The sequence below is a fragment of the Sarcophilus harrisii genome, chromosome 1, assembly GCF_902635505.1.
Source record: "Sarcophilus harrisii chromosome 1, mSarHar1.11, whole genome shotgun sequence".
NCBI classification, from domain to species: domain Eukaryota; kingdom Metazoa; phylum Chordata; class Mammalia; order Dasyuromorphia; family Dasyuridae; genus Sarcophilus; species Sarcophilus harrisii.
This window is the reverse complement of record NC_045426.1, coordinates 226,154,796-226,180,339: the sequence shown is the minus strand read 5'-3', so window position 1 is coordinate 226,180,339 and position 25,544 is coordinate 226,154,796. Positions and strand designations below refer to the sequence as shown.

General features: G+C 32.2%; 1 protein-coding gene across 15 annotated transcripts in view; it reads right to left on the bottom strand.

Annotated features, from left to right (window-relative positions):
* CDC14B (cell division cycle 14B) overlaps window positions 1–25,544 on the bottom strand; it is a 140,303-nt gene that overhangs the window by 27,303 nt on the left and 87,456 nt on the right. For all 15 annotated transcript variants that reach the window (XM_023497304.2, XM_031937687.1, XM_003761313.4 and 12 more), the window contains 4 exons: window positions 15,371–15,447; window positions 9,053–9,119; window positions 6,747–6,809; window positions 34–121 (listed from right to left, as the gene is read on the bottom strand). In XM_023497304.2, the coding sequence (XP_023353072.1) occupies window positions 34–121; window positions 6,747–6,809; window positions 9,053–9,119; window positions 15,371–15,447 (295 nt within the window). The remainder of the gene's footprint in view (window positions 1–33; window positions 122–6,746; window positions 6,810–9,052; window positions 9,120–15,370; window positions 15,448–25,544) is intronic.

The window sequence follows — 25,544 nt, the reverse complement described above, 5'->3', positions numbered from 1 at the left end:
TTAGGAAGAATTATTTCCATTTTTTTGGCATACCACTTTCAAGTCGGCTTCTTGGGTGAGGGCCACAGAAGGCAATAAATCGCCCTGGTATTATCCAGTTTAAATCTCCATTTTCTGCTTTCTGTGAAAAGAAAAATATACACTTTTATTTGCCACACTTTTCCTTCTCTCCACATTTTTATAAACCTAATTGTAACAATTATAAGAGCCATTAAGTGATTGTGAAATAACTTTAATATAAAAATGAATCTGTTATTTCATCAACATAGATGTTCTCTCCAGCTGGATAGCAATTCATCTACACCATGGGATTCTTGCCTAGATTCTACCATAAGTTTATCAAACGGGGTTCACTTCCTACTGATACTGGAAGAATATCAATGAGCTGATTGCTACTTACTACTGGATTTTCCCACAAGCTTCTTTTTTTCATCATATATTTCCCAGATTACATCCTTATTATATTGTTTGGGATGTAATGCACCCTGCTCACATTATGTATCTCTCTTCATGATACTGAGATATTCATATTTATTTTTCCAGACTGAAATATGTCCCATTAATTAAATCATATAATACTGTCAGTAGAATTTTAGTATTGTATTCAAGTAGCATTTTTGGTTGTTTAAATAGCTTCCTAAAGAAAATCAAGTCAATTTCCTTCTTAAATGATTCAATTATTTGTCCATTTAACCTGTCTGTTGATATACACACACATTTAATGTTCACATATATACACACATGTATGATGTATCATGCATATACACATACAAATGGAAAAACTCTTAAGCATGCTTAATTCATTTGGTTTTTCTTCCATGAATGGTTTTCTTAATGATCATAAAACTTTTACATAAACTTTATCAATGTTTAAAAATAATAATGGTGATAACAATAATACAATTTATATAGCACTTTTAGAATTGTAGATGCTTTACACATTTTCTCATTTGATTCTCATGACAATTGTGGGGTTGGTGCTATTGCTATCTCTATTTTTATATACGAGAAAACTAAGACCCAGAGAAGTTATATGATTTGCTTAGTAGTATAGTTATTCAATGTCTGAGGTAGGATTTAAACTCGGATTTTGTTGATTCCAAGTCCAATGCTGTATAGAGGATGCAGTTTGATATAAATGGCATGAAGCCATCTGCAAAGAGGAGAATCTGGAAGACTTCACCATCTCCAGTTCTTTACGCTTTTTTTTTTTTTTGCATGCCATAGACTCCTCTTGGCTATCTGGTAAAGCTTATTGACTCCTTTTCAAAACATTGTTTTTAAATGCATAAAATAAAATGACAAAGGATGACAAAGGAAATCAATTATATTGAACTAAGATTATCAAAATATTAATAATCCAAGTTAACAGAACCCAGGTTAAGAACCCCTGCTCTATAGGAATCATGTTTCAACTTGGACACTAACCTGGGCTTCCTCCATGAGAGTGGAAAGCACTTTAGGTGAGTAGGAAAAAAGGAAGGAAACAAGGATTTATTAAATGCCTACTATGTGCAAGACATTGTATTAAGCACTCAACAAATATTAACTCATTTGATCCCATAATAGTAGTTACTATTATCTACACTGTCCAGTCAAGGAAACTGAGGCAGATAAGTGATTTGTCCAAAATATGATAGCAAGAAAGTGTCTGAGGCTGGATTTGAATTCAGGACTTGCTGACACTAGGCTCAGGCTCTATTTATTTTGCCAACCAAAATCTCTTAGCCTTTTTATGATCAGAGGATTGAACAAGGTTGTTTAAAGAATTATTGTTTAAATATATAAAAAAATATATATCGTTTATATCCCCACTGATATAGGGATGATTCTTGGAAAATACCCTCCAGAGTAATGTTTTGTTCTGCAAAAGATCTTATATAATAATTCATTTATATTCTCTGTTTGGTGTGTAATTGTATCCATGTAGATCAACTATTTAACAGGCCTTTAAAAAGCCTACATGCTCTTATTTAAAATTCCTTTAAAGGATGTACAATTTTTCATACAAATGTTTATGTGTATGTTTATATATACACAAATATATAGATATACGTACACACATAGGCTGTTGGTGACATTCTTTTCATTGGTCTTTTAAAATATTTATTAGGTATACATTATTTTTCATGCCATTGAAAACTTTCCTTTTTAGAAAGGGAATTCACATTACCATGTGAATGAATACATCAATACTCCACAATTGTGTTTCTTAAGCACAGATATCTTCTATGATCAAATCCAAATGATCTCCCTGACTTTGATCACTTTTTGAGTCATTTTCACCTCTTCTAAAAGCAAATCTAGGAATGTGGTGCTGATTCAATATGAAGGAGGGCCTGCTGTTTTTTAAAGAGAAAATATTTATTTTAAAAAATCTGCGAATATTTCACATTTTTTTCTATTTGTCCACTTTTGTTCATCCTTAAATGTCCTTGAGATGACTTTGTTTAGTTGATTATCACAAAACTTCAACCTAAAATTCTGCCTAACAAATTTATTTCCAATTCACCAATAGATTTCATTCATGCATGAGAAAGCATCAATTTCTGAAGTTAATAGGATATGAGAACTAGCCCCTTGAATTTAGTCAATGCAACTCTCAATTTTACAGTTGAGGAAACTGAAGTCATTTGTCCAGCATCTCACAAAGTATATCTATTTGAAACATTTTTAAATCAAAGAAAATTCTGTTTTTAGAACACTTTAGTGGTTTTTGATGTTCATTGATAAATACTATTGAGTTTATTGGTGAGAAAATTCATTTTCTATCAAAACAGATTCATTTCTCCTCTACTACTTATAATCTGACTTATAGGAGATAAGACTAAGGGGGAAAGAAGAGGGGGGGGGGGGAGGAAGAGATGTTCAGTGATTTGCCCAGAATCTTATTTGTCTCAGAAATGGGACATAATTTCACATTTATTCTGTCTGTCAGTGTAGGCCCTTTATTCACTACTCTGCTTCAGCTCAAATATCTTTGGAATACTAACTAAATTGATGCCAATGAAAATGGAAATCACATTTCCTAAAATGAATCATTTAGAAACTTACTTTATTGCACAATGAAACGGAAGATATAAATTCAAATCCAACCTTAGTCTCAATGAGCTTTGTGACCCTAAATAAATTAATCACTTTACCTTTTCTCAGTCTCAATTTCTTCATCTGTAAAATGGACAAGATAAATAATACCTACCTGTGCCAGGGTTGCACAGTGAGGATAAAATGAGTTATTATTTATAAAGCACTTCTGCAAACTATGCTATGTAAATCCTAGCTATTACTAAATCCTAGCTATTACTACTAAAGGGGTTTGTTATTCTTTCCTTAAATTCCACTGACTCAAAAGAACTGTCCTAAGAACAAAGATAATTAATGACTAACTTGAGTAGTTTGAATATCTTTTAAAGACTTAAAAAGGAACTGTATGTAGGGATAGTGATTGGACCTGTGGTTTAACTAGTAAAGAGATCTAACAAATGAGAAATTCTTTCTATTAATACTGGCTGTCATTTTCTCAGCCAGTTATGTGTCAGAGATAACATCTGAACTCAAATCTTCCTGTCTCCAAGGCTATCTCTATTCACTTATCTCTAACAGTGTCATCTCAGTTATTCAGATCCCTAGTTTCTCCAGCTTACAAATCAACATTATGATCAACAGAACTGTCATTAGTTCAAATGCTATCTCTTATAGGAAGTCTTCCTTGATATCAGTCACTCTCCCTTCAAAAAAAAAAAAAAAAATCAAGAAGTAACTCATTTATTCCTCTGTTTTATGTGAAATTTCTCTAAAAATTCTCTAATATTACTCAATTATAGTAAATGATTTTAATTCAATTCAAAAACATTTACTCCACTCCACTGTTATAGCAGTAACTTTCAAATTTATTTGATGTGTTGATGGTGTTTCCTTGATTGATTATTTGCCTCTTATTCAGTAGAATAAGTAGAGTAGTTGAAGGAACTATTGTGTTCTAAGCACTTTGCTAAGCAATGGGGCAACATTCAAGAATAGCTGTCCTCAAAAAGCTAACATTCTACTAGAAGAAAAGGGGAAAATAATATCTTAGCAGTTAAGTAAATATAATATAATTTGAGGGAGGAGAGAAGGATGCTAACAATTCACAGGATTAGAAAAGTTGTTTGTAGGAGGTAGCATTTAAATACAAGTAGTAATTGCTAGAGATGGCAATAAGGAAAATGAATTAGTATAAAGGATAGCCTTTGCAAAGCCATGAAAGCTGGAGATGAAATGTTTATATAGAATAACAGTAAGGTAGTTATTTTTCAAACCAGAATATAAGCTCTTTAAGAGGAAGAATTGGATTTCTACCTTTGAATTCTTCATAGCATTTGACACAGTGAGGAATTTTCATTTTAATTCTCAATAAATGTTAAATTTAGTATTTCTACACCTTCATAACAATAATTTGCTGATTCAGTCTACTAATAAGGGTGTGACTCAAAGTAATGTACTTTAATACAATAAGGAATTTCATAAGGTTGTTCAATTGTGTATAAATACACAATCTTCAATTTTGCTATAACGCTAAATAGAATTTTCAAAGTTTGCTTGGTTTGGAAGTCATCTTCATGTTAATCATTAAGATCACAGGGTTTAGAACTGGAAGGGCATCTTAACAGATCATTTAATTCAAGTTCCTTATTTTAGAGATGAGAAAACTTTGGCTACATGATTTATGCAAGGCTAAACAGATGGCAGAAATGGATTTGAACAGAAGTCCTTATATTCCAAATTCAGTGTGTTTGCACCACACAAGACAGAAATGAAAGAAAATTGTGATTTGGGTATAGAGACTGCCAAAGTGTCACTTTCTTACCATAACAAGAAACACTTTCTTGTCTGCTATCAGTTTTGTTCTAATAGCTTAGTACAAATTCACTAAATAATGAAGAATATTCTTCATGAATAAATTTAATATAAGTAAGTAGATATAAGCTGCCAGTAAGGTACCTGTGGGTGGTCTATATTGTATTAGTGATCAAACTTTGATAGATCCAATGAATTTAAAGACACTGATATTAGTAGTGAAAGATCATCATTATTTTTTGAAGACTGACAAAACCACATGGAAAATAGTCACTTAAAACTTTTGATTCTGCAATTATTTTCCAGAAAGTTAGCCAAGCTACATTCTTGCAGAGGTATGCATATACAATAAGTGAATGCATAATCTTTTCTGCCATACTGAATAAGAGGCAAATAATCAATCAAGGAAACACCATCAACACATCAAATAAATTTCAAAGTTACTGCTATAACAATGGAATGGTCAGAACTGTTTTTTGGGAAAATTATCTCAGAGAAAGAAGTAGACTGGTTGAAAGGAGGAAGTAATCAGGAAGGAATCAGTGATCCTGAATCCTAGGAGTAGTATCAGCAACATTAGCAAGAGGGCACGAGGAAGATGCTAAGGAGATTTGGAAAAGAGAATCAACTGGATTTTTAAAAAACTATATGGTAAGCTAACAAAAATTAAAGATTTTAAAACTATAAACCTGGGTGTCTGGAAGAATGGTTAGTGACTGGAAAAAAAGTGGAACAGAGTATGGGGAAGAAAGAAAGAAAAAAGATAAGCAAAGCTCATATTGACATGTTTCTCATCTTTTAAGTGCTGCAATAATTACTGATATATTAAATTTACTAGTTTTGTAACAAAGTTGAGAGCTATGATTTAAGATACTGGGTTAAGGAACTTCAGAAGCTTAGCTCTAATTTGGCTCTGGGGACTCTAAGTCATCTTTACGTCATCATGCCTGTCAAATTTCAATAATCAATAACTCACTCCACTCAAGACTTGGTTCTGAAATATGCTAAATGTATTTCACTCCACATTCTTAGCACAGTGCCTGGCACATAGTAAATACTTAACAAATGCTTATTGATTGATTCCATCATTCATAGTTATTCTTGAGTATAAAGAATCTCCACATTATCTGTCCAGTGAAATTCAATTCTACTAAATGTCTAGTATGTGCAGAATACTACTTGGAGGAAATAGGAAGAATATCTAGATAAAACATTCTTGAACTAATGAGACTCAGTTTAGAAAGGGGATAAGATAAAAACACAAGATTAACAATAATACTTAATTGCACACTATCATAATAACTGCATTAGTTGTTTTGACTTTTACAGTTAAAAACCTCAAGTGGCAATACAAGAATCCTAAAATATCTTAAATATACTTTATCTCAATTTCTGGTTGGTTCCAGTACCCCACTGGTAACCCTTAAGGCTTGTTTTACTTTGACTTTTGTTAGACTCTCTTTAATTTTGAATATGTGAATAAACATTTCAGTACATCATCAAAAATGAGTTTCAAACTCATATTCTTATTTAAAAAAATCATTTTTTGCGACAGAAAGAAAATGAAATTTCAATTAACATAATTAGATTTCTATATATTGAATTCATTTTTTAAAAAATGCCCCTGAGATCATGGATATTGACATTTATAATTGTTATGTAGAAACAAGATGTTATTTCTACATCTCTCTATATCAATATATAGATATGTATGTGTAGGATTGTATATATGTGTGTAAGTATATACTCATATGTGTATATATATGTATAGGTCCATGTGTATATATGAATGTGAAGTATACTTGTATATGAACTGTGTGTGTATAAATGGAACCAAATAACCTTTAAGTCAGTATGATTATAGCACTCATATAAATATGAAATATATTGGAAAAACTCTATAGACTTACTTCATAATGTTCATAATCATCAAGGTCAAACTTTTCAAAATTAAGGAAACCATACTGCATTGCCTAAAATTTAAAGAAAAAGAACTTTCAAAAAGGCAGATAATTACAGACAAATGTGAGCTGTAGCTTCTTGAAATGTCTTCAATATAAAAAGTCTGTTATAACAGTGTACATTTATAAGGGAATGGAAAGTGAACCTGTGATTTAGTGGTCTTAGAAATTTCCCAGATGAGAAAACTATCTTTACCAAGACAAATCTCAGCAACTATATAGGCTTTTAGAGTTGCCTAGAGAACTGAAAGATCAAATCAGGGCCACACAGCTGATATGACAGAGCCATGAGTTGACCTCAGTTATTTCTGGCTTCAAGGCAAAATCTTTATCTACTACACTAACTGCCTTTCAAACTTCCTCAGAATTTATTATATGACAATATATCTAACTGCCTCAGTTTTTTAAACTTTATTTGCTCTGTATGTTCATTTTAAAATTTTATGCCATTCATGTAAATCTAGTTAGCTATCATTTCAGAATAATTATACCAAGTAATCTACCAAGAGCGTGTGGGTTAACATGTGTCTTAAAAAATGACTGGGAAGTTTACCCTTGTATAACATTCTTTAATACTCTTTTGAATGAAATTTATGAACTGTGGAAGAAATAACATTGAAAGCAATTCTACATATTTTATATACACCTTCATTTTTTTAAATTCCTAAATTATGAAACCAAATGTTCTGTGCACTGAAAAGAAATCCCACAAATCAACATCAATATTAAAAATAAAAAAAGATGCCATTCTTCATGTAGGTAAATATTCTACCCTCTAACCTCTATTTGAAACCCAGCAAGACATATTGTGATAATGAAATAAGAAACCTAGTATTTTCCTAAAAAGATGAATTAAAGATCACCAGCACTGAATATTTCTTTTCAGGCTGGCTGAACTAATTAACAGACCAGTACCCACACAAGCATTTTTAATCATTATACATAGACTTTATAAAGGCAAAACTTATAAGCGCAGGGGTTATTAATCTTTTTTTTTTTTGTCATGACTCCTTTAGTTAAATCTGTAAAGCCCTTCTCAAGATTAAGATTTCTAAATGCACAAAATAAAAAAAACCTAAGTGTTTTTTTATATATAAGAAAGAAACTAATTTTTTAAAAATTCAGTTAGGAAAATATTTTACAAATCAAAGTTTGCAGACCCCAGGTAAAGATCGGTGAATATGAGTCAATTTTGAAATCAAAATATTCAAATAAGATATTTCTTAATAAGGATTTTAAAAAGTAAGCATTCTTAACCCCATCCAAATTCTACTATTCTGCAAAAATATTTCTAAACTCCTATACTTAGACCAAATCCTTGTCAAATTCCTACTTATTAATTTACTAAATATGAGTATTAGAATTGATGTGTCCCTGAAAAATTGACCAAAATTTGCTTTAGATAGGTAAGCCTGGAACATATGCTATCTTGGCTGTTTCCAACAGAAGCAGCCCAACCCTCTGGTGTGTCAGGGTGTGCCAAGAATTGTAAATCCTTTTTGCTGTCTGCAGCTGCAATTAGGAGGAGATACATTCTCTGGCTTTCATCCAGTGCTATTTTAAACCCAGTCTTTTCCTTCAAATTGAGACAAGATCAAGATATTCCCTAAGTGCATACAGCATGACTGCTGGCATGATGCATCCATCTGGATCTTCAGGTAGTTTGGAAGTAACCAGTTTCTAGATCTGACAATTGTTTAACTTAAAAAAAAAAAAAATCTCTTTATGAGGATGATCTTCTCATAATGAAAAAATCCCACTAATTATTCTTCTGTCTGAATACTGAGAAATCCACATTAAGATTCTTATAAAGTTGCAGTTTTTTGCTACAGGGACAAACATCACAGGCTATTAACTATGAAAATATAAATATCATTTCAATTATTAAGATGTTGTATAGTACAAAGATAATTTAATAAGGATTTCTTATACTTCTGATGGACCTTTAATTACAAGTTCCACAGGTTGATAACATATATGCCAAAAAAATCAGTAGCAATTTTAAAAGAACCAGAGTTATGTAAAAAAAAAAAAACTCAATTGATTATCCAAAGTCTTCTGTTATACCAGAATGATATAAAATAGTATTTTAAAAGAATATACTTTGAACACATGTGAAATCAGACAGAGCAATCTCTTAAAAAAAAAAAAAATACACCAATTGACGAGCCTGAAAATGATGGATTAGATATTTCCTATATTGTCTTTACTATTTCAATACAGCCCTTCAAAGTAGCATTATTTGATTCACTTACCTTATGTACTGCCTGAAAACAGTCGAGCAGTGTTATGTAGAAAGTGCAATTACCATAGGAAGCATCCCTGAAATTCCACAAATATTTGAATCAGTATCTTACTTTTAATTCAAAAAACCCCCACAAACCTACTTGTTTATAATTCCATCTGGAAATGGCTGGCAAAGAGCTAACAAAAAGATTTTACCATCCCCCAAAAAGAAAAATTCCTGAATGGAATCATTACAACTACATTAATCATTACAACTACATGATTTCTAAAAATGAATTCTCTTTTAATTTTTCTATCAACTACATCTTATCTCAAAAGAAATCATTACCTATTAGGATGTGTGTCTATGAAAATGTTGGCAGCAAACTATGATGTGATGATGAGAGGAAAAGAGGATTTTTTTTTTTAACATTAATGGATAATACAAGTAATTTATGTTACTGTGGGATAATCTTCAACTCCATGTGTTTAAATCCTAAAACTTGTTTCAAGAAAGAAAAACTTCATTTCCTTTTGTTCAATGAAAAAATGACAATTAGTATAGGGCACATGACTTGTACTACAGATAAATGTGTTTTTCTTTATATATGCCAAAATACTATAATTTAAGAGAATGATACTTTAAAACCAAATATAAATTATAACATATCTTTGTTCAAGAAAACAAAGTTAATGTTTTGTTGGGTATGTAATGTGCTTACAAATTATTTTAAATTCAGCTTAAGGGAACTAAATTATGAAAAATTCTAATTTGCTTAAAATTATGCTTTTTAACTAATTTAAATCATTTTTCATGCCCAAAATAGGATTTTTCATAGTGTTATCAATCTTGCAGACAAAAAAGACACAAATTTGCACTGGATTCAAATTGTATTCCTTATTTGGGAAAACTAAACATTGTATCAAACATTTATTTTTGTACTAAGTCTTAGGGTGTTTGGATACTATTTTATATAATATTGTTAAAACCAACAATAAAAAGGATATTAGTTAAGTTGTTTTAGTTATTGCTATTTAACTAGACTGACTTCCATTTATGTGCTTCTCCTTTAAAAGGGAATGTATAGCAAAGGCTAGGAATTATGAAGTATAAGAATAAAGGAGATTAGATACAGTTATTAGTCATCATCCCAACTCACCAGATGGTTTTGAATATTGGCTTTTCTAAGTTTGAGGATACTCCTTTAGGAATTATGAGGATGCTACTCATAATTATTTAAAAATAATTCCCTTCTCTTCCCCACAAAAAGAATACAATTTTTTTTTTCTTTAAAATTCAGGCTTGCAGATTAAATTTGAAGTAGAGTGCTTCAAAGTCTTTTCTATAAAAGCTATAGAAACTCATGTCTAATAGTACAGAAGTCAGGACCTACAATTACAACTGCCATTCTATGAAGTACTTCTCCATATTCAGGTAAAGATGAAACATTAAAAAGAGAATTTTAATTTATAAGTGAATTTGAAGATAAAACAAATGGTGTAAGACTGTGCTGAGAAGGGAAGTTGGCTAATATGAAATAGAGGGTATGAAATGACACTGGCTGTGAGTTTTTTCAGAGCTTTAAAAATACTTCAAATTATCTATGCCTTTGTTTTACTATTGATAACCCTTGTCAATAAATGGTACATTTTATGATTTTAATATATTTTATAACAGAAAATGAAAAGTTTTAATACAGAAAGTTATATATAACTAAGTACTATTAAGAAAGGATGTTAATTAATTGATGGAGGATATGATCCTAATTTATTGATAAATGTATTGAAATTTGATGGAGAAAATAGAGAATTCTAGATTTCCCTAAATCCGTGGTTCTTTATTTTTTAACGTTTAATTATAGGTGTTCACTAAACATTTTGAATCCCTTATCAAAATGTTTTAAAATGTATAAAATGAAATCATGAGAGAACTGAAAAAATTTACAAAATATTTTGGAAAAATAAAGAAATCTATGGACCCCAGTTTTAGCAGCATCTGTAGTGGATTTTGGGATGACAGGAGTAATCATGGAAATCAGTCAAGGATTAGACCAAAAAGTATTCTACTGGTGAAAATGGTTAACCAATGTAATTCTGTTACATGTAGTGTTCAGAGCCCTTGATCTTAATATTATCATTGTAACTTTTATCTCTCTTCTCTTAATTAACATCCTTCTTAAGTCTATATTCAAGAATTCCCAAAGGTCAAATATAAGGTATATTGATATTATCTTTCTGAACTGTCCATGTAAATGAAGATTATTAATAGTTTTTAAATGTAGACTAAGCACAAAAGTGATTATTTTTCAAATCATAATGTAACCCTAAACTACAATATCATAATAACCTCCACAAAGATATTCTTAAGTGAAAATACAATAAAACCTCCTTCAGTTGAATTTGACTAATTTAGAATTTTTTTTTTTCACTGAGGCAACTGGAATTAAGTGACTTACCCAGAGCCACATAGCTAGAAAGTGTAGTGTCTGAGGCCAGATTTGAACTCAGGTCCTTCTGACTTTAGGGCTGGTGCTCTATCAATTGCATCACCTAGCTGACTTCTAATTTAGAATTTGTGATAATTTGGCTTGCATTGGACCAAATTTTATCTTCATATTCTCTATGAATAAGGATTACTAAATCTTTAAATATAATCACAGCTAATTTAATTTAGGCCTATTAATTTTAATAGGGTAAAAAAAAAGATTTTTTTTTAAAAAAGACTCAGAAAGCAAATTATTTTTAAGATACCACCTAACTTAGGAAGAATTTCAATCTATATTTGTAATAATCCCCATTTTATCTGAAGCAGTATTGCTGTATAGAGTATAACATTAATACAGTGGAAAGTCAAATTCCACCTCTGAGATATTTTATTTGTGTGATCCTGGATAAGTCATTTGTTTAAGCCTTCTGAGTCTGCATTTTCTTATCTATAAAATGGAATTAATAAAATCTGTAGTTCCTAGCTTGACAGCTGTTATGAGACTCAAACCAGTTTATGTGTTTCATACTTTCACAACCATCTGGAATGCATTCTGGAAGGAATCTCATGAGGGAAAAATAGAACCACAGGGTCCATGTACTTTACTACTCAGTTCTATATATTCTATAAGATTAATTTTATAGTATAATCTAAATCCCCTTCTAATCTTATACATTTAATAAACTGGGAAGAAATGATTGGAAGATGGGGTATCATTAAAAGTTTAGAAATACCAAATTATAGCAGGGACTATCCACCCTAAAGCACATAACCATAATAGGTCTCTTGAGATTATCGTGGTATGTGTTTGTACAGTTGTTTTTCACTCAATTCTGAGTTGTGATCCCCTTCCTTCTCTAGATCATTTTACATATGAGGAAACTGAGGCAAACAGGATTAAGTGAGTTGCCCATGGTTACACAGTGTCTAAGACAAGATCAGACCTCAGGAAAAGCAGTCTTCCAGGCTTTACACTCTATCTACTACAACACATTAATTGCCCTGTATTATATTATAGCACAATATTAAAAAAAAAATCATTGTAAATGTGCCCTGGTAGGGGGGAATTTCCTCAATGGGAACTATCTATAACAATGAAATCATAAGTTCAGTTTTTAAAAATTTATATAATATTAGAACTGGAAAGGAGTTTAAAGATCATCTAATTCATCTCAGGGTCACTGTTAAATATTAAGAAAAAGGTTAAATTATATTCTGTATGCTTTGCTATTTATCAATACAGGAAAATATTTTCAATCTACCAACATTGATCTTTTTAAATTGATTCTTTATATATGGGCCAAATTAAGTTAAATGGAAAGTTCCATTCTCTAATAGCAATAGAGGTAGGAACAGTAATATAAAAGAATATGTAAATGGAAGCTCTTCTCTGCAAATAACAAGTCCATTCTTCAAAGACCTATCAGAATCTCTAATTTTGAAAAGTTTGCTAGATTTAGGACAAGTACTTAAAAGAAATAACATAATTTCTTTTATAATAGTTTTCCATTTAGATTTTTCATTCAATCAGACTGACCCTCCTTCCAATTAATTCAAACTAATGAAACTTTTATTATATTGTACTTTAGAGAAACTATTTTCTTGGTGACTGTGACAAAAGATGCAAATTATCTGGCAAAATTGAGTTGTTGGGTTTTTTTAAAAATAAATTTAATAATTCTTTTCTTGAGTAAAATGCCTGAACAGGCAGTTCTGCTGGGACATTCTTAGGGGCAACACATGACTTTCTTACTCTGTGCCAAATTAATTCCTCTTTTATTTACTTGGTTTTCATTAGTTATTCTGTCAATCCCCAAATTTTTTTCCTATTTTCAATTGTGTTTCATAGACCTTAAGCAAATCATAAATTTGTTCATTTTCCAGAATCCATAGATATTCCTCATGAAACCTATCACTATAAATAACATTGCAAAGAAGAGAAAAAAGTACAACAGCAGCACAGGTACTCGTTTATTGGATTGCAAATTCTTGCTGATGAATATAACACTTTTCTGGTTCTTGTTTGGGCAACAGCCTCCCTCCTAAATGACATTATCCAACAGCCTGTATATTTTTTGCAATATAGGAAGAAAGAGGAAGAGAGTTAATCTTTGTACAAATAATTCATCACTGAAGTCTGAACCTCCCTATCATCTCTTCCAACTCTGACTTTATAATCCATGATATTTTCCCTTTTTTATTCCAAGTTTAAATCATTTCTGATGACTTGATAATTTAATACTGGCCAGCAAGGTATTCCACAGATTTGGAAGTTCATGTCTATAAATGTTATAAAGGTCCACCCCAAAAAACATTTCCTTATAATGGCCCCAAATTCACTAAATTATGGTCAGGATAGTTCTAAGTCTTTCTAAGGTTTCTTGGGGGGCAGATACACTGTTTCAGGGTCACTATTCAAAAAGTTTCCAAAAAGGTAGAAAATGTTGCTTGCCTACATTCATAATTGAAGTCTATGCTAAATTTCAATTAGAAGTTAGTGAAATTCTGGAAACTCTGAAATCTATACATGGACTCCTTGGTCATCTCTCTTTAAATTTCAGTTTAAGAACTTCTATTTTAGGGGCAGCGAGATGGTTCAGTAGATAGAACATTAGACCTGAAGTCATGAGGACATGAATTCAAATCCAGCCTCAGACACTTAGTAGCTGTGTGTGACTTCGGGAAAGTCACTTAACCTTATTAGCCCCCCACACCCTCCAAAAAAAAAGAATTAGAAAATTATTAATGAAAATTTTTTTAAAACCCTTTCTGTTCTAGAGGTGATACTTTATAGGTATCCCCTTTAAGAATCCATCATCTTGATGCTTCAAATAGGGAGAGAAGAATGACAACTATGAGAATATCAATATATACATGATGTTTTCAGAAGCAAATGCCTAATTTTGAATCTTTCAGCACTTTTATCTACATGAAATGATTGTTTTGTACAAGTATTTTACCAAATAGCTAAGATATTAATCAGGCATTTTTTTCAAAATAACATGCTAGAGTATGCCAATAAACACATTAAAAAGATGGGGGGGGGGAGAGGTTAATTAACTTTCTATAAAAGCTGCACAAGTTGTTAACCATAGTAACATACGGCACACTATTAAATATTTCTGCTTAATTTTATAACGACTTTTTTGAACTTGAAACTAATGTTATTTCTATCTAAGAAAGATATTATTCATATACCATGGATAGAAAACATGCTTTTAATAGTTTTTCCAGCAGTAATCAATAAGTCAGCATTATAAACTACCCAATTCCTTTCCCTGCTTCTTAATATTGTACACATAAATTGGAAACCACCTGTCTATGTTGAGAGAGCAGTTTTTGTCAGCAAAGGTCACTATATATGGAAAAACTAAAACATTAACACAAGAATTAAATCTCTATCTTGTCTTCAAACAGTACCATATACACAATAGTTCAGCTGCTTCAACAAGCCTTCTTTCCAGTTACTGGTTGCTTTTGCACATTTTCATCAAACAACATACCTCTGTGCATATTTACCAACTCTTCCCTTAAAAACAAATATCACGTGTTTTCAACGTGCTAAGGACAAAAACAAGATCTATGAAAGGGCCTGATTCAATGTTCAAGTTTTCACTTTTGTGATTAATGTTAGCTCTGTAGCAGAGATGAAGTAAAATATCTTTCTTCTTGGAAAAGTGGTGGAAATGGATGTGAAATACTGTTAATACTTTTGGATGGATGGCTGATTTCATTTACATTATTAAATTTGTTACAATGAAAAGCGTATGCAAGAGAAAGATGGAAAAGAAAGTATATGTGTAGAAATGAGCATTATTTAAAAATGAAAGTGATTAAAGATTACAAAAATTCTGATATTCACCTGAAAGGAATATAGGATATATTTCCAACCAACAGCATCCTGTAGGTATCTTCTGGAGATTTCTCCAAATATATTATCTAGGTTTAAAAAGAGTGAGAAACAATGCAATTTACTCATAAATTATATGACTAAGAAAAACTAGTTAGCTATTTATAATCGATATTTCTGATAAGAACTGGCTAAAATTATTGTTCTATTTTCTACAAATGGCTGCTTAAGTATGAAGTAGAAATACAAATCCTTTGAACTGTTAGCAGTTAACAATGTTTATTTTCCCATGAAATACACACATTACACCTGTATTTATGAAGATTTTCTAGTAGATTTTAAGAAGAGGTAACTGCCAAAGTTTTGATTAGCAAAATAGTCAATAAAACAGAGCTATTTCCCCATCTAAACACGGTGATAGAACTAAGAATATTGTGATGTAAATATAAATAACAAACCTCATTAACATTGCCTAAATAGATTTTATTCATTATACTTTTATAAATGCTTCAGCTCCAATTTAGATGTGATGAGCTAAGAATCATCTGTATTAATAAGTTTTAAAAGACAAAGCAATTTAGATGGAAACAAAATTTAAAAGTACACATTTGACCAAAGAAAGAAGAAAAAGCACAATAACCTCAGGGCAAAACTTCTTCAATTTAAATCTAAAAATTTGATTATCAGACATGGAAATCCACATTAAACACACACAGAGAAAGCATTGTCAAAATTACAAAACCTTTCACCATAAGATTATTCCAGTCCTGACAATTGTCCATAATTAAGAAAAATGTTTTAATTAATTATTCCAGTAGAAAAAAAAAAGGAAGAACTATAAAACAGATGCCAGTGCACTAAACCTAAAACCAAAACTGCCAAATTCCTGGGTTGTGAATTAAGAGTGAAAATATTTGCAATTTGTTAACAAAAACAGGAAAATACACATTTGTCACTATTGACATAAATAGTGTTTGCAGAAAAACCATGTAATCCCAATAAAATCATCCCTATTTCACAAACTAATCATATAAATTTTTTTTAAAAAGGCAATTTTAGGTTAGCAAAAAGGAAGAATAGTAAAACATTTTAAAAGACACTTTTATTACTTTTAAGCATATGAACATTACAAGAAAAACAAAAAAATTTCTTGCAATGAAAGTCCTTGGCACTGCCAAATGCTTCAACATTGAGAAAGGATATAATTTTATAAAGGCAGATAACATTAAAGAGGCATTCCTACCTCCTTTGCAACAAGGACCATGGAACAATCTTGCCTACCCATTAGAAGGTCAGCTCTTTGAAAACAGGGACCTTCTTTTCTATACTATTTCCAGTGCTTAAATCTAAGCTTTGCAAGAAGCAAATATAATGTATACTTTTATATTATTCATTCATATAACTTTGTCTTAATGATGTTATTTTAAAAATCATATAGGATCAAATTTCACCCAATCTCTCCTAGAATCTTCCTACTGTATCATTGGGCACTTGTTCCCTTAGAAGTAATTCCCCCCTCAAAAAAAGGAAATAATTCCCTTTTATTATTGCCCATTATTACAGAAGGCTTACCTATATATACAGAAACATGAAGTAGATTAACAAAAGCCTGGTCTGAGAGATGTCCCGATTTGATCTATGAGTTGTAGTTGATCAGAAAGACCAGACTAAATTGTGGTGGCCTCTCGTTTCTTGTGAAATGACACTGAATACTATCAAAAATTCAAATACACAGTCAAGAGAACAAATTTACTTTCGAATATTTTCAAATGCTCTCTGGAATCTTCTCTACATTGATAAATTGTTTATCAAGCCCCAAATGATCATAAATTGTAAATTCAGTGTAGTAATAAAAAAAGTTTTGCCATACTGGCAAAAATATTATAAACAGCTGTCTTTTTTTCAAAATATTACAGAGATTTTTTTTTAAAATTAGTCAATGATAATTTAAAAGCATACACTGTATATAATTGCGAGGTTCAAAATAAACAGATGTGGGAAATTTGTTACCTCAGGTTTCAAGATCTTTTACCTATTGGCTTTACACAAATAGAATTTCAATCAGCATTTCTAAGCTAACCTGATATTACTCCAGTTAATATTTGCTAGCATTCTTTATCTTTGTCATGCTCATACAGTCTAGTCTCTGATGTCTTGGAGAGGTTCTGACCTTTCACTGAAATCTTTTGTTGCAATCTTTAAAATCCAGCTCACATGTCACCTTCGCAAAGCATCTCCTTGGTCTGTACCTTTCATATCACTCTTTTGGATCTCTCCCATACATAAGATATTCTAAGGTAAATTACAGTCATTTATGTACATGTCTTCTCTTGGTGAACAGGTTTTGGAACAGGGAGATGACATGGGCATCTACTCCAACCCACTTATTTTACAGATAAAGACCTTAAAATTTCTAGAATATATCTTAGTCCATAAAAAAAAACAAAACAAAACAAAAAAAAAAAAAAAACAGCAACTAGCATTTAATAATATCTGGACTGAATTCTATATCTACTTCTAAATCAATATACCATCCTTCATAGGATTATCTTTTGTCTCCTGACAACAGTAGGCAAAGACAAATCATATTTTGAAAATAGGAGTCACTCTTTTAGACATTTCCTCTACATATATCATATGTCATTTATGTCCATGCCTTCTTCCTTACTTGAAAGCTAAAAAGGAGTTTGAGGAGGGGGAGGAGGGGAAATCACATGGACAACTACTCTAGCCCACACATTTTAGAGATAAAGATCTCAATTTCCAGAATATATTTTAGTCCATTAAAAAAAAAATACACACACACACACACACACACACACACATATCCAGGAACTAGCATTTAATAATATCTGGCCTGAGCTCTACATCTACTTCTAAATAAAGTGGTGACACATCATCCTTATCTTTGTCTTCTGACAGTAGGCAAAAGGCAAAGGCAAGATATATATTATGAAAATAGGATTAGCCAATTATAAATCAAAGTATACACTATTTTCTCAAGAGTAATTATAATGTACTCAAAAAGCTTAAGTTTCCCCTCCAAGACAAAGAGGGAGCAAAAAATTAAGCTAGTTCTATATGATTTTAACAGGGGGAATGTCACAATGGTTTGTAAATATAAAAATATTCTACTTAAGATGATTCTTCTAACTAAATTTCTCAGACATATTGGTAAAACTGCTTTTTACCATAAAATACTTTGGTCCCCTTGCTAGATTTCTCTTTAAGGAGGAGTTTCAGAAATAAAGAGAATGAGTGGGGTAAAGTTGCCTGAGGAATGGGATCAAATGTTAAATGCTGAGAATGTTATTCATTTTATAGCAGCCTTTCTACTCGAGCATGAAGACTAGAAGATAAAGGTTCAGCTCCAACAGATCAAGGTGATAAGAATGTACAAGGTGTAGCTTTAGAATAAAATATGTTCTCAGCAAGCAGAATGCATGGATATACATTTACCCTCTCAAATACATAGTACTTGATAGAAGTAATAGCAAGTTGGTCATTTATACCTCCTAAAATCACAGCTCAGGAGTAAGAGAAAGCAAATTGCAGATATGGAGCTATCAAGTATAAAAACTTGCCAGTTTCCTGTATCCCCTCAGGATACCTAATTGGGAAAATGTGTCTTGATTAAACTAGAAGGAACAACTGCCACTGATCAGTGGCCTTTTTTTTTTTCTTTTTAAATTTTATTTATTTATTTTAAATAATTATAGCTTTTTATTGACAGAACCCATGCCAGGGTAATTTTTTTTTCACATTTTAAAGTATTTAATAAAACAATTAAAAGAGTTCACATTAAAATTTCCAAATACATTTCAATCACATTTTCACATAACCAAAAATCACAGAAACAAAGTAGATTAGTATTACCATCAGCCCTATACCTTATGTCAGTAACACAGGGTAATTTTTTACAACATTATCCCTTGCACTCACTTCTGTTCCGATTTTTCCCCTCCCTTCCCTCCCTCCACCCCCTCCCCCAGATGGCAAGTAGTCCTATACATGTTAAATATGCCACAGTATATCCTAGATACAATATATGTGTACAGAATAGAACAGTTCTCTTGTTGCACAGCAAGAATTAGATTCAGAAGGTAAAAATAATCCAGGAAGAGAAACAAAAATGCAAACAGTTTACATTCATTTCCCAGTGTTCTTTCTTTGGGTGTAGCTGCTTCTGTCCATCGTTGATCAATTGAAACTGAGTTAGATCTTCTCTTTGTCAAAGAAATTCAGTGGCCTTTTTAAAAAAAAAAACCAACCTGGTTAATTCTATAGTCCAAGGAAGAGCCAGCAGTCAGGGAAAAACCCAGCCTTTGAGGGGAAATGACTTCACTCCAAGAAGAAAAGTTGATTTCTCCTTCCTCCCTACTATTATCAGCCATAATGTTTTCCAGTAGAGCTAATAGTGCAGGAGAAGACTACATCCAGTCATTTAAAGTAATATCCACTCTTACACAAATGGACCCTTCAAGGTATAGAGGTTATCATAGTGCTTTGCACATCATGGGTGCTCAATAGTGTTTATTGAGAATAACTGCAAAAATCTTACTTACACTTATAGTTTGTAGAAATCTGAACATATCATTTCATTTAGGACAGCACAAAAACCCAAAATGGATAGAAGGGACTTTTGAGATGATTTCATCTCAATCCCTGACAGCAAGACTATGCTAAAATTAAAACTGAGAGGCAGCTATCTAAATGGTTCATAATTGGAAGAGTCAAAATTCATACTGTGGCATGGGGAAGGGAAAAGGGGGTAGAAAGTAGGGTGATATGGTCATTTACTCCAATCCAATCATTTTTAAGATAAGGACTTCAATTTCCAGGCTTAGAGAGATTATGAATCAAAGTATGAATATGAATCCACTCTTTCCACTATACCACTTAGTTTTTAGTATGAACTTGGGCTCTTAAAGGCTAAAAAGCTTTTATTATAGGCATTGACTACACTTTAAAAACCCTAATAAATAATACAAGTTTCATATATACATATATGTGTACTGGAATGTATTATGGATATGTATATGAATATACATGCACTCACATATAAAATGTATGTATGCATACATAAATGCACATAAGTATATTTGATAATTATATTTCAATACAATACCTTTCCTTTGTAACCCTATTATATTATTTTGTTCTAAAGAGGGGTCTATAAGCTTCAGCAGTATGTCAAGTATCTGTAGAAATTACTCTAAAAGATTTCAGATGAGTAAGGGTGACCCAGTGGCGGTCTTTATTTGTTACCAGAGAAACCCCTCTACTTAAAATTTCAACTAGGTATATTTGTATAATCATCTGTTCAACAAATATTTTTTAAAAAACCATAGAAACACATATTGAGTTTGAAGTTGAATGAGCATATATTTTGTGTCAATGCAGAGGGTATCCACATTAATAAAATCTTGGAACCTTGAAACATGGCAGCATGAGTTTGAGGTTGTAGAAAACCATCTCAGATGAAAATTTCATAAGAAATATAAGACTGGGTGTAATAAATAAATATCAACTAAGGTTTAGAACTGACAGTCTCCTAATAAAAGGTGCCAGTGGAAATAGAAGATTGGACAAGTAAGAATGGATTATAAAAAGAAAAAAAGACAAATTCTGAAGAACATATTATCAAAGAATCACAGCTAGATGGCACAGTTGCTAATGTTGGACTGGGTGTCTGGAAGACAAGAGTTGAAACTGCGGCAGGTACTAGCTGTGACCCCCTTTTTTTTAAACCTCTCTTTGCCTCGGTTACCTCATTTATAATAAGAGGACAGTAATAGTACTTCATTCTTAAGTTGGTATGATGACAAAAATGAAATAATGTGTGTAAAGCTCCTTACAAACCTTAAAAGGTAATATAAATGCTATTATTAGTTATTATAAAGAATGGAAAGAGAAAATAATAGTGAGAATAGTCACAGAGAGAAGAGAACAAACGTTTCTCATCACAGAGACTAAGAGAGAAGAACTTTAAAAGAAGTGTTAGGATAATAAGCTATAAAAACCATGAAGGTGAATATAAACTGAAGATCGTGAGCTTTACACAGTGAGGACTTTTATCACTGAGATTCAACATTATAGTTATTGTAAGAGTGACAAAACATTCCAGAAGTATAAAGGGAGATCTAGTACAGAAATAGAAAGGCCACTTATTTTAGAAGTTTAAAGGAATTAAGAAAATTCTGTGAAACTGAGGGCAACAAGGAGAGAATCACTGAGAAAACATCTTAGATAAGAGAGCTTTTAAGCAATGCTGCCTTAGGGAGTAAGGGAAAGGAGAAAATTTTGGAATACAAAAGATTTACAAAAGTAAATGTAGAAAACTATCTTTACATATACTTTTTAAAAAATATTATTTATAGATTTGTTTTTTCACACTTTATTATTTTAATAGTTTTTAATTTTCAATATATATGCAAAAAGTTTTCAACATTCACCCTAGCAAAACCTATTGATAAAATTTTTATTTTAAAAAGCAAAGTGAATAGGAAAAGAATTTTAAAAATTAAAATGTAAATTGTCCCAGAGGATGTTGTCAAATTCAAACTTGATAGAAGATGAACCACACCCAGATGCAATAGGCAAAAACCTAACCACCATTCATTAAACATGGGGAGGAGGGACAAGCACTTATTTTCTCTTTCTCAATAAAGTAGGAGGGTGAAGTCACTTGGGAGAGTATAATTAGGGGGGACTAGAAAAGAAGATTTGGAACACATTTTTTGTGGGCAATATACTAAACTGTAGAGAGAAAGTGAAAAAGAAAACTGCACGGCTACACGGGGATGTTTAATTGAAGTTAATAGGACTTTGGTCTGCTTGGGTAATTTTGTGCAATACTTTGTTTTGCTGTAAAGTTATTTCAGTTGTTTAGCTGGGAGCAAAAACACAGAAACTGGTAGATGACTCAGGCTTGAAAACTGGCATTCAATCTAGAATGTCACTGACAGCAGTACTGAAATGGTAACATGAGTCAAAAGGGAAATAATGAAGACTGGGTGAAGAGAGAGGAGTCTAACTAGTTTAGAAAGGAGAAGAAATAAGGAGGATAATGGTAATGGTCAAGGAGGTGAGACTAAATTTGAGATTTAGGAAACAGAAATAACTGTCTTTGTGATGACCAAGGGCAGGGTGTGGCTATGAGGGAGAATCCAAGACCAGGAAGAGAATAATTATGAAACTAATGTTTTATATGGGTAGTAAATCACTAATGATGACTGCAGGAAAACGAACCACATTAAAGTCAATAATAGAATAGAAATGGATGGGAGAAAGGGATGGAAATTTCACAGCAGGAAAGAGGTAGAGAGAAGTAAGTGTCTTGGGCTGAATTGTCACAAAAGAGCAGGAAGCAGGCCAACATCCTTCCTTTTCAGTTCTATTTGTTTTGGCCATTTCTCAATGTTTCCTTGTGCTATGGAAGTGACCCTAATCTGTCAAAGGCCAGGGTGATCAAGTTCCACCATTCTGGAAAGGTTTCAAATAGAGGCCTAGGGATAAATGTACACATTAATCATTAGATAAGTAGCTAAGTTAACTTCAAGGAAACTCATCAATAGAATAGGTGCCTCAGCAACACATGAAGAGAGCCTATCTCATGAGGCACTGAGGAATGGTAATTTGTAATAGTGAAGAGAGACATCTATGAAAACATAAATCTTTTGAAGTAAATATAAGGTATTGTGTTCATAGAGATTAGGGATATGAGGATAAATAAGGAACACAAAAATGTTTACAAAAATTGATTGCAAAAATATTCTTACACATATTAGCCAGTCAATAAATATTTATTAACCACTTATATACCAGGCACTGTGCTAAGAGCTGAGATACAAAGAAAGCCAAAAACACAACCCCTTGTCTCCAGGAGATGACATTCATATGGGGAGACAAAATGCAAACAATTATGTACATGGGGAGAGCCACCTGCATCCACAGAGAGAACTATAGAGACTGAATGTGGATCACAACATAGTTATTTTCACCTTTTTGTTATTACTGTTGACTTGCTTGGTGTTTTTTTTTTCCTTTTCACTTATTCCCACTTTTGACCTGATTTTTCTTGTGCTACATGATAAATGTGAACATGTGTTTATTAGAATTACACATTACTACTGGGCTTATATCCCAAAGAGATCTTAAAGAAGGGAAAGGGACCTGTATGTACAAGTATGTTTGTGGGGGCCCTCTTTGTAGTGGCTAGAAACTGGAAACTGAGTGGATGCCCATCAAATGGAGAATGGCTGAATAAATTGTGGTATATGAATATTATGGAATATTATTGTTCTGTAAGAAATGACCAGCAGGATGATTTCAGAAAGGCCTGGAGTGACTTATATGAACTTATGAACTGATGCTGAGTGAAATGATGAAATGAGCAGGACCAGGAGATTATATACTTCAACAACAATACTATATGATGATCAATTTTGATGGACGTGGCCCTCTTCAACAATAAGATGAACAATTCCAAAAGAGCAGTAATGAATTGAACCAGCTACACCTAATGAAAGAAGTCTGGGAGATGACTATGAACCACTACATAGAATTCCTAATCCCTCTATTTTTGTCTGCCTGCATTTTTTATTTCCTTCAAGGCTAATTGTACACTATTTCAAAGTCCGATTCTTTTTGTACAGCAAAATAACTGTTTGGACATGTATTTATTGTATGTAAATATATTGTTATTTAACTTATATTTTAACATATTTAACATATATTGGTCAACCTGCCATCTGGGGGAGGGAGTGTGGGGACAGAGGGGAAAAATTAGAACAAAAGATTTTGCAATTATCAATGCTGAAAAATTACCCATGCATATATCTTGTAAATAACGTTTAACCTATATTGGATTATTTCCTGTCTCAGGGAAAGGGGAGTTGGAGAAGCAGGGGGAAAAAATTTGGAACACAAGGTTTTGAAAACCATCTTCAGATGTATTTTGAAAAATAAACAGCTAGGGTGGCGCAGTGGGCAAAATGAAGAGGTTGGATGATAAGTGGCAAGAGACTGGTATATACAAGTTGGTTGGTTTTATTAAAAAACAACTCTTCTCTTCTCTCCCCTTCTTTCTCTGTCTCTCTTTTTTCTCTTTCCTATCTCTTCTCTCCCCCTTCTCCCTTTCCTTCTCTGAGTTAAAAACAGCATCATTAATGTATGGACATTTCGGGTCTTTGGCTTGACTTACACCTGACCCCACAGAAGTCTCCTCTGCCTTTGTTTCCATGTGTTCTGACCATCCTGGAAGATGATGATCCAGGAAGAACGGTAAATAACGGAAAATTCTGGGGTTTTTCATTTTTTAGGAGTGGAGTGGAGCTCTTGAAGTATTTATATGATTTTTAAAGATCAATAAAACTTTTAATTAAATCAAAAAAAATTTTTAAAAAGATATTTAAGTACACAAAACAAAGGATGAAAGCAATGTCCTTTGCACCCTCTCTGGGATTCTGCTTATAAAACCTCATCATCTAACTCTACCTTTCGGGGGGGGGGAGGGGTAGTCAAAAATTCTGCCTTCATCTCTCTTGCAGTTCTTGTTCTTTGAGTGATGTATCATCATTCCAACACTCCATACTATGCTTTTTGTCTTCTGGTTTCTTTTCAATTTTATTTGAGCTTGAATTTGTATTTGAATTATAAGGCAATTTGGCTTTGGTCCACATATTCTGATGAAACAGCTCTCTCCAAAGTTCTGAATCATTTCAATTGCCAAATTCAATTGGCCTTTTCCGTTTTCATTCTTGATCTCCCTGTACATTTGTCATCGTTAGCACTCTTCCCTCTTACATTCTCTTCTTCCTAGGCTTTCATAACATTGCTCTTTCAAAGCTTTCCCTACCTATCTGACCACTCTCTCAATTTCCTTTGCTGGATATATCATAGAAAATCCCACTTTCACTTTTTGTGTATACCTAAGAGCTAGGAGTCCATTCTCTTCTATTTCTATAGTGAGTTTACCTCTATGCAAATGATCTCAGAATTATATTTAGGGGGCAGCTAGTTGGTGCAGTAGATAAGCACCAGTCTTGAAGTCAGAAGGACTCAACTTCAAATATGGCCTCAGAACTTAACACTTCCTAGCTGTGTGGCCCTGGACAAGTCACTTAACCCCAATTGCCTCAGCCCCTCCCTTCCCCTTCTCTCCCCCCGAAAAAAAAGGAATTAT